This window comes from Osmerus mordax, chromosome 3, assembly GCF_038355195.1.
Source record: "Osmerus mordax isolate fOsmMor3 chromosome 3, fOsmMor3.pri, whole genome shotgun sequence".
Taxonomy (NCBI): Eukaryota; Metazoa; Chordata; class Actinopteri; order Osmeriformes; family Osmeridae; genus Osmerus; species Osmerus mordax.
The window spans coordinates 20,711,751-20,722,794 of record NC_090052.1 but is presented as its reverse complement, the minus strand read 5'-3'; the positions used below and the strand labels follow the sequence as shown (position 1 = coordinate 20,722,794).

General features: G+C 41.0%; 1 protein-coding gene across 1 annotated transcript; it reads left to right on the top strand.

Annotated features, from left to right (window-relative positions):
- The first annotated feature begins 5,665 nt into the window (after nt 1–5,665).
- Nucleotides 5,666–6,681, top strand: rprml (reprimo-like). Its single transcript, XM_067233475.1, has one exon. It carries the CDS (start codon nt 5,666–5,668, stop codon nt 5,999–6,001), a length of 336 nt encoding a protein of 111 aa, XP_067089576.1. The 3' UTR covers nt 6,002–6,681.
- Nucleotides 6,682–11,044: the final 4,363 nt, after the last annotated feature.

The window sequence follows — 11,044 nt, the reverse complement described above, 5'->3', positions numbered from 1 at the left end:
AGCAGCAAACCGATGTGTAGCCTACCTGAGAAACGTTTCTGAAGTCCAGAATTATGCAGTAGAGCCCTCTAGTGGCCAATAATGAAACCACTTTTACATTTATATTTTAACGGTACTGCAGATGAGCAGACCTGTCGGCACATGGTCATTGGGGAAATTAGTCAGAATCAAATGTATAATTATAAAAGCCTTTGTAAAAATAGTTTCTTCTCTTCAAATACAATTTCAAATACTTTGCTTAACCGAGTTTGTTCTCATTTCAGTTTAAATTAAATGTGTACGCATGCACGCAAACACACACACACACACACACACACACACACACACACACACACACACACACACACACAGAGGACCACCTGGACCATGTGGATTCTATATATTAGTTAAGTTACATTTCTATAATCTACAGAGGAAAAGGTATGATCAATTCCTTGATTAGACTTAAATTTAACCGTAGCCTACTGTAAAAAGGTCTCAAGGTTTCTGTCAAATGATAAAACTAATACAGTTTCATACCAAAATTAAGAGAAGTGAACTTACCATAAACTTCTGATGCTGTGAACAATGTGAACAAAATCCACAGACTTTCTAAAAGCGATCCCATAGTGCAATGCCTGTTTGAGACCGAACTGATCAGTTGGACCTGTGCTATTTGAGCGTTTTGTCCACACCCCACTGTAGGTAGGTCTCCCATGCGACTACTGGAATCATCCTAGACAGAGCAAACTAAGACACAACCTTTTCGTCGTCGTTGCAAAACTCACCGCAAACTTATCAGCGAAAAATGAGTGTGATGTATTTGTTAACAAGTATACTTCCCCTCACTGAAAAAAAAATACTATGCAATGTGGTAGGGCCTATTCATTTTTATGCTTATTATTGGGGCATTACAAACAATTTATATGTTGCCAATAGGCATTTATATCATAAATGTAAGCAGCAAACCGATGTGTAGCCTACCTGAGAAACGTTTCTGAAGTCCAGAATTATGCAGTAGAGCCCTCTAGTGGCCAATAATGAAACCACTTTTACATTTATATTTTAACGGTACTGCAGATGAGCAGACCTGTCGGCACATGGTCATTGGGGAAATTAGTCAGAATCAAATGTATAATTATAAAAGCCTTTGTAAAAATAGTTTCTTCTCTTCAAATACAATTTCAAATACTTTGCTTAACCGAGTTTGTTCTCATTTCAGTTTAAATTAAATGTGTACGCATGCACGCAAACACACACACACACACACACACACACACACACACACACACACACACACACACACACACACACACACAGAGGACCACCTGGACCATGTGGATTCTATATATTTAGAATACAGAGAGCCAATCATGAGCAAGCATTCACCTATGTACAAACACACACACACTTGTGTTTGTACATAGGTGAATGCTTCTCTCTTTCAGGAAGATACATTTCCAGCCTGAGTTCTAAGGTAAGGTCTCAGTCCACATGAATCTTCACTGCATCCGTCCCGTCAAAGGACTGTCATTCAGGGTATGATAGGGCATGAGAAAAATCGTTTGCTATCGAAATGGGATAAATAAATAAAGAGTAAGCGAGAGAGAGAGAGCCAGGGTGATAAAAAACAGATTAGATCAATGCTGCGACTGCCACCCGTCAGCCCTGCAGAAATGGAGTCGTGGTGTGGAGGTAGAGAAGCAGACAATGCCTCCCTCTCTGCCTCTGATCTTTGCGCTTGTCCATTTATTGAATCACTATTTCTCTCCCCTACCTCTATTCTCTCTCTCTCTCTCTCCCTCTCTCTCTCTAGCTGGTTGCTAAGATACTGCCACCAGTGTTGAGGAATTGCAGTGAGGAGGGCTGATAGAAAAAGAGGAATAAATAGATAAGCTATAATACCTAGACGGCGTGCTGGCATTAGGCTCTGATTGCTCCTAGCAGTAGGTGTGGGGATAACACACTCCATGGACACCTAATATTGTATTGTTTACTCATGATTGGTTCCGTGGCCCCATGTTGTTCATATAGCCCCCCCAACCCCACACCCAAACCCCCCCCCCCCATCTGTCTGAACAAATTGCATTTTGGCCAGAGCATGGCTCACATTGTGCTGGGTGAAGAGCTAAAGAGAAGGTCAGATGGCACCCAATTAAGAATGTGAGCTGGAGGAGCAGGAGGGGCCTGGCTGGGGTTGAGGGGTCCGGTCCCAACCCCAGCCTCAGCTCGATAAAACTGCGATAAAGCTCCTGACTGGGTCTGAGAATGCAATTACATCAAGTTTAGATTACCTCTTCCAGTTCATCCTGGTCCTCTACGATGGATTTGACTTCATTAAATATACATCTCTGTGACCCTCTGTGAAGGAGAGGGGTCGAGGGACGGAAAGGAAGGGGTTTTTATTACGGAAAGGTTTGGCTATACCTTATGGATTTGAACCCTATTTTTCTCACATGGTGCGGTGTGTTTGTATTGTCATGTGACCTGCTGGAGCTGGCCTCTTCTCACCTGAGACCACCTTACCCCCCAACAGGTGTCCCAGAGGTAGCAACTAAAACAAGGATGCCGTCAAAGAGGGATTCAGCACAGAGGAAAGAGAGGAGACATATAAAAGCAAGCGACAGTGACGGTTTTCTCTCTTTCCACAGGTGCCTCATTAAAGTCCATACAGTACTTTGGCACCTGCTCAAATACTGATGTGTCACGTTGGAATGAGGATAAAAAAATGCAAGGAGAAGAGGGATCAACATAGAAGCTGTGGCAATGAGAAATGCATTGATCAGTGAAAAAGAATGGGAGAGGCTCTTTTTCAAAGAAAGACTGCATGAGACTAAAACAGGAGGCAGAAATAGCAATTCATTTAATTAGTCGCATGCAATTCTAATTTACTGCCTACAATGCAAACAGACACACTCAGTAAAAGGTGGACATCAGCTTGCACGCACTGTACACACACACATTCAAATGCACATACACACAAACCAATGCAAAACAAATTAAAGCAATGAAGCCATCATCTCCTTGAAATAACTTTAACAGCTAATGAGTGCATATTGAGAGGTTGTTATAGGGCAGTGCTTTTTACATTTAGTCATTTAGCAGACGCTCTTATCCAGAGCTTTTCTGTGTGTGTTCGAGCCAACGTGTAATTAACAACTGCGTTTGCTTGTCTGTGATTAGGAGTCCCACAGGTGACAGCCCTCTCTCTGTTTGTCCCTGTCCTTTGCTCTGTAAAGCTGTCACGGTGTCATCCCCCGTTCCGCTTTACTACACTTTACTACGCTTTCTCCGTTTTACTGTTCGCCATCGTCTTCTCATTTATTTTTCCCTTACACGTCTCTCCCCTCTCCACCAGAAGCAAGCACACTGAAAACAGCCTTTACATGCTTTGATCATCTAATAAAGGGTTGGCTTAAGGGGAATCTGTTAGACTAATTGGACAGGAGCTATGTCCTAAGACTCTCCCACTAAGGTGCAGTAGATAAAGAAGATGTGTGTGTGTGTGTGTGTGTGTGTGTGCGGGCAGGCGCGGAGGGGCTTCGAGATCCCTGTGTCCAGGTGAAGTAATAACCTGTGTGGTGGCCCTTAAAGACAGAGGTGGGGGTGTGGGCTGGAGGGAGGGAGGGGTGGGGCCAAACACCTCCCTGTTGCTAGGGGATGTCTTCACTTAGTTTGTGTTGCTAGGCTGCCAATTCCCTTGCGCTAAGTGGAAACGTTTTCCCTCCCCTCCGTCCATGCACACTCCATCCCCTCCCCTCTTCTTTTCTCAACCAAAATAACTTTACCAACCATCTGTCTCCATGCTCACACATCTCCTGTTGCTTAGGAACTAGTTTGAGACACATAGGACATGTCTATATGTGTCTCCATAATATCTATTTCTATATTGAGACATAGTGGGATTCAGGATAGGCAATATTAATAAACCCATCCCTGACATCGGTGACTTTATAACACATACGTCATTGAATGTAAACACTTTGGAGCTGACAGTAAACGCAAGGCATAGCATATGGTTTTCTACCTGTTGAGATAAACAGTATGGCCTGGCTTAAGTTTACTTGACACGCGCAATCATAAACTATATTTAACTATAGGGAAGGGAACTATAGAGAAGGGAAACTGTTATATGGTATAACTTTAGAACCTACATAAAGTAGCAATAGTCATTGAAGATTTACTTCACTTTGATTCGTTTTTATAAAAGCTTTCTGCGCTTTGTAGCATTTAAACAGTGTAGTATTCATAAATAGCCTACTTTACTTTGCGGGTGTATGTATTAACGGAGGGATCAACATTCAAATCCCTGTTGCTTGAAAATGACATTTATGCAATATTGGTTTATACACAGCAATGCTATCCGCTATAAATAGATAAAACAAGCTCAATAAAAAATGCTAATAGGATTATTGGGCCTTGTAGAAAAGAAAACTCTTCAGTGCTCCTCTGTTATCAGCCAGTGATTAATGAACTGTAATTGATTGTCTCCCAAGCTAATGAAAGTCATGTGCAGTACTAATCATTGTTTGAACAGACTCTTGTCAGTTTGCAGTTGAGAGAAGCTTGTATCCACACATCAAGAGCAGCTTAAATTGAGTTAGACACCTTTGCATGTTGACAAACAAGACAATCTGTCTCTGACCTTCTTTATTGTTCCCAACAAAGTCTTTTAAATACTTCACAAGGACTTGTACATTACATATTAAAGTGAATGTGCCACTATTGTTGGTGGCAGCATCATTTCCATATCATGCAACAGACTGCAATTGTAAGGGCAGTTTAGACCATTTGAAGTGAGGATGGCAAGTTGTACAGTATAGCTATGTCAGATTTACCATTGTGCTCTTACCAAAGCACTATAAGGACGGCAAACAATACTACAGGCCTGGTGCCCTTGAAAGTTTTTTTTTTTTGAATAACACATTTCTGTGTTAGGGTTAGACATGTGTTATTTGAATGACACATGCCTATCAGTTGCGCATTGCCATCTTCAGTGAGGCAATCTCAGTCACCAGTCTCAGAGAGTTGAAGCAAAGAGCTCCAGTTAGCTGAAAACCGTTCAAACTCAGGTGTATTACCACACACACCAATTCCATGCAGTATTAATGTGATTCTATGGTTCACCACATAAAACGTGAAAGATAATATGTTCATTTTTGATGATGTAAGAATGGCAAGTAATAGCTGTTCAAATTAAAAACGTATGCGTAATCCAAATAAGTGGATTATCGTGCAACAGACCTACTTCAGACACCTCCCCTTGTGGGGAACAATGGTGTGGTCCACGGGGAACTCATCATCACTTTAAAACGCACCAGAGACTTGGCACAAAAGCGCACACGAAGGCACAGTGCACAGAGGGGCAGTCTCACATTTCACAGGACGGAGGGACGATTTGCGCTGTCAGAGCTGCTCATAAGTTGTGTTAAGCACTTTTACCGGCAGCACGGTTTACGGGACTCAGTCTGGGAAAGTGGTGACTTTTCAGAGGCAATACAGACTACGGAATGACAAGTCAGTCCTGGCAATATTAACCAAGAGGAAAGCATTGTGTTTCTAGCCTATTTCACTGATCGTTTTTCCCACATGAAGCAAAGTGTAACTTCGAGACAGGATTTTGTGGTGAAAGTCTGCTTAGTGGAACCGTGCACCCCAACATCAGGCTGCTAACAACCACGAAGAGATGAACGTTACATTCTTCGACCCAGTCGGGCTGACCCAGGGCGCGCTGTTTAACGGGAGCCAGATTCTCGCCGGTACTCTGGTAAACTGCTGTAATGAAACAGACGTGGCAACCAATGACGGTGGTTCGCTGGTGTTGCCTCCAGACGAACGAAAACTCTTCATCATGCGCGTAGTGCAGATCGCCGTCTTGTGCGTCTTATCGCTCACGGTAATGTTCGGCATCTTCTTCCTTGGCTGCAACCTCATGATTAAATCGGAGAGTATGATTAACTTTCTGGTAAAAGACCGGAGACCTTCCAAAGACGTGGAAGCGGTAATGATTGGACTCAGCTAGTCCAAAACGATGGGCGATGGGTGTGTTGCGCACGGACTGTGGCCTCACCATGTACCATACGCCTCTCCTAGGCGCTCTGTTTCTTGGTGCGACGATGATATGCAAATAGTATTATTATCTTAATATTACGATTGATTCGAAACTACCAATTTTTCTTGAAGAACAAATGTGCTCAAAGAACCAGCAAAGTATTGTTTACATGTGTGTGATATGTTCACCGAAAAAATATTTTGCTTGCCAACTTGAACAAAGTAACTAAAATGTTTACATGTTGTTAGCTCGAATTCAACAACTTTTAAATTAAGTTTAGGAACGATAACATGTATAACATTCCCGACCACGGCGCATGTAGTAAGATGCGCGATTTAGTGTCAGGTGTCACAGTACTTTAGGCGTAGATGTTCTTGTATTTCTCATCCAGATTCGTAGTGGCATGTGGGTTAAAACACATAAGGCGCAGGAATATTGCACGTTTACCAATTAACTCCATCAATGTTTACACTGTGTTTAAAGGTTATTTCCGTTAAGCATGCACTGCTTGGTCCGTGCGTGATTTTGGACCAAATGTTTTTGCACTTTTCGTAATCAGAAAATACAAGAAAACAATGCTGCATGGTTTTTGTATTATACCACTCTAAACAAATGTGCAGCATGCTTCGAATAAAGTAAACTTGTTTTGTTCTGCTTATTGTATTCTTAATTGTAGCCTGTGTTTGACACTATAGGACAAACTACTACTGTCTATAACAATAGGCTATAGCTTAATCCTATTTGTCCCAATATTCTTTTGCGATTACTTGCAAGTTCAAGATGAACGATCACCAATGGGAAATGATGTGACATTTTATCTGCGAGGTTGGAGAAGTTGTTAATGAAAAATGTATTTCAGTCAAGCAACTGTCATTTCATAGCTCAGATAAACATAGACCTTTAAAAATGCATGACGCAAGGCTTCTACACTTACTATGTCTCACTGGCAACCTTAGAGACACCAAGCTGTCTCGCCACCCTCAGTCAGATCAACATACATCCTTGAATAAAAATACGTTTCTGAATTATTGAAGCAAGCTATACAAGTGTTTTGCAAACTCCGTATAAAGCATGATACGTAGTGCAACCTGTCATCAGTTAACCGACTCCTACATACATGTAAAGTAAGTGTATATTAATCAGGGAGTATGGCGGACTCATAAGAATGGTTCAATTTGTCTGTAGGCAAATTCTTAAATGTGTCGACCTGAGAGCACTGTTATGCGCTATCAACTGACGTTTACTTTCTGACTGCAATTAAGATCCCTGAGGTCGCCCTCTTCACCTCATCCACAAAGGCCTGACTGGACTGGATGTCTTTCATCCAGGCTTGACATACTACTTTCTTACAAATGCAATTAACATTTGCTTAAGGTTCATGTTCTCTACACCATTATAGATGGATTGACTTTCCCTGCTCATTTCCTTTAAATTCTTTCTTCCAAGCCAATCTCTCGCCTTTCTCAACTTTTATATTAATTTGTTCTTTTGTGTTTCATGACAGTAGCATGCTGATCTATTCCATCTCTTTCTACTTTTTCTTTCCCCACAGCTCGTCGCTCTTTCTCTTGCATACTCAGAAGCAACAAATGTTCTCATTATTATTTCAGCACTTGTCAGGAGAGCTGACTCTCTTGGGGTAGATTAGTCCACACACACACACTCTCACACACACACACACACACACAAACACAGTCACACACACACATTATTTTTCACATTATTATACAGTTTTTTCTTCCATACCCACAAACAATTTGATCTAAGATACCAACAATAAAACAATACCAACACAACTGTATTGTATTATTATTTAACAGAAGACATAATTAAATTGTACATTTTGACAGACTGTCTTTATTTTTTATCATATCGTGCTCCGGAAAAATAATTTCTACCATATAACCCTGTTAACGATGACCACACAACTCAAAATATTATCTTTAGCATACATTTGATTGGGGTAACAGATTTTTTCAAGTTTGTTGACTGAAAGAATTGCTGATTAGTGATTATTAGGGGATGAATAGTATTGTTTTGATATAATTGTTTATGCAGGCTAGTGGGCATTACCTTAAAAGCATTTTCTATATTCTTTTAAACAAAGTCTATTAAAAGCGCTATCTGCCAGGTTGAATTTAATGATTGGAGGGGAGTCTAGTTGGAACAAGACTCAGATACATATACTAACAGAAAACTACAACAGAAGAGATGACATCAATGGTAAAACACACTTTCCTGAAAATATAATTAAAGCTTTGTTACAACGCTTAGAGAACCTCAATTAGGCATCTTATAGACAATAGACACTAATCAAACCTGTCATATTTAGGTCTGAATGCAAACAAGGCATTAAGGAATGACTGATTATTGCAAATCAGGACTTATTTACTGATTTACGAGAAGTAATTAGATATGCAAATCAGATGATGATAACTGGTGTAAGATAGATAGTGAAGGTCTAGTACAAAGTGAGTAATTAATAGGCGTAATGCTCATTTGAGTGTTGTGTTTACAGTTTGGGTGTCATGAGCATAAAATGTTTGTGTTCACCCTTCTACCCTGAGGAATGAAGCCTTCGTTGTGTATCGCTTGAGAGAGGTATATTAGCTTTTCATGCAGTATCAGGAGTGACCTTTTACAACATAAACCACACTGAAAAGAGTGAACTATACACCTGCACTGAAAACAATGTCAGAAATAATCATGATTAAGCCAGCTTTGACATTTAATATTTTCTGTAACCAAACACCAAATCTCCCTAACAAAAAATCTTGACTGAAACTCCTTGGGATGTTTCTAGGTGTTACAGGCATGGTAGTATTGTTTTTGTTTTTTTCACCACAGGGGTAAGAGAGTTTTACACAAATTTGACTTGTCATAGGGAGAAGGCACCATTGGCCAGAAACTTCTATCTAATCCAGGGGTCCCCAAACTACGGCCTGCGGGCCGAATACGGCCCGCCCACGCATTTGGACCAGCCCTCTGAACAATGGCAGAGACTTTTTTTTCATAAAAAAAAAAGAAAAGATTTCACACTGATTATTTTTGCATACGTAAGTAAATGTTTTGATTTCAATAGCAATGAATATGAAAAAAGGTCATTACAATAGTAATTATGCTCTTTTAATAGTTCATATACCCTTGATATGTACAGATTTATGGTGCATAACAAAATAATAAACTAATCTAGCATAATGAATACATTTAAAATCATAATAACATCTCCACAATAATACTGGTAGTCACTCCGGCTCATGTAAGTTTCTGTTACAGACCGACCCGGCCCAACATTAAAGAAAGGAAAATTATCTGGCCCTCGCAGAAAAAAGTTTGGGGACCCCTGATCTAATCACTCCCTCTCAGCTGACTCATTTTCTGTGGAGACGCACACAGCCTTCTAGAATTGAAGTGGCCTTTCTAAAGCCAATTCAATTCATTTCTAATGGGATGTCTTGCATTCAAACGGAAAAGAGGGAGACACTTGGGACAGTGCAATCACACCACACACAATAGAGATGCTAAACCGGAGAAAAACAATCTCCACCTGACTGATCCCCCATAGCATTCTCATTTAACAAATCTATTAAGGAGGTATGCTTTATGAAATACTAAATAGCAAAGCTTAATCAGTTAAAGACAGACATGCAAAGCCACAAGTCACGAACACATGCCACACACACACAAACACAAACACACACAAACACAAACACACACACACAAACACACACACACACAAACACACACACACACACAAACACACACAAACACAAGCAAGCTGTGCTGTCACATTCTGCTGCAAAGAGCCATTACCTGCTCAGTCTTGAATGTAGCTGTCAGTATGTCAATGTGCCCTTCCACTCCTCCTCGATCATCTTTCCACCTCTGTAAATGGTGTCTCTCATTCTTCCCTTTCAGGTTCTATCCCCCAACTCTTTCCCTTAAGGCACAGCCAATCAACATGAGCAAACGTTTTAGAAGTGTAATTATAGAGTGTGTGCAAAGTGTGCTGGGTTAAACACTGCACACTTTTGTGGAAAGGCATGAGAATTGGGAAATGTAAAAAAAACACACAAAACTCCCCCCAAAACAATCAGCTATTTCCTGTTTCTCATTGGATGTTTCTCCTGCACAAGTTGGCTTGAGGCTCTGAGGTAATTAAGAATGTGTCAAGGAAACTGATTTACTGTATGACTCAGGCTCTCAATTTTACACTACCCCCCACCCCCACTCCCATCACACCCCCCACCTTTCGAAGGAGAATTATTAGGTTTTAAATCAATTTTGTCTAATGCCACTTTAACCAAATCAACGTTTTAAGATTAAAACATTTTATCACTGGGGCTCGTTGTATTCATAGGCCTGTGGCACAAAAGACAAATCAAATCGGGGCGTCAGGTGGCTGAGCGTTGAGCGGTGAGGGAAGCGGGCTAGTAATCTGATGGTGGCCAGTTCGATTCCCGGCCGTGCCAAATGACGTTGTGTCCTTGGGCAAGGCACTTCACCCTACTAGCCTCAGGGACAATGTCCCTGTACTTACTGTAAGTCGCTCTGGATAAGAGCGTCTGCTAAATGACTAAATGTAAATGTAAATCTCCAAGAAGGACAAGGAGTCAGAGACTACACTGACCCCTCTTTTGATCTCTGTTTCTACATTTAGCCAAGCCTTTAGCCTTCCAGGTCAACCCTGTAGCTGAATAAGCATGAACACACTCTGTTAAAGTTATGTTGCAGGTGGATTGTATGTTTAAATCTTCGAGCAAAGTGGTGCACACACAGTTATAGCCACTTTGTATTTTGAGACCCCAGTGGCCTTTCATTCGCAACACTGAGGCCGACTCAAAGGACACAGTCTCTAACAAGAGGAGGTTTTGTATATTATAATGATAGCACTGCTAGTCGTTACCGACCGAGAATATCATGCAGGACTGAATTCTGACGCTACGACAAACAACAATGAAAATGAGAGCTTAATGATTCCAGGACACAGACAATTGATAAAAGAGTTCACCT

Bases quoted from the DNA above. Each gene is read 5' to 3' on its own strand.
- rprml (XM_067233475.1), top strand. From the start codon at position 5,666: ATGAACGTTACATTCTTCGACCCAGTCGGGCTGACCCAGGGCGCGCTG.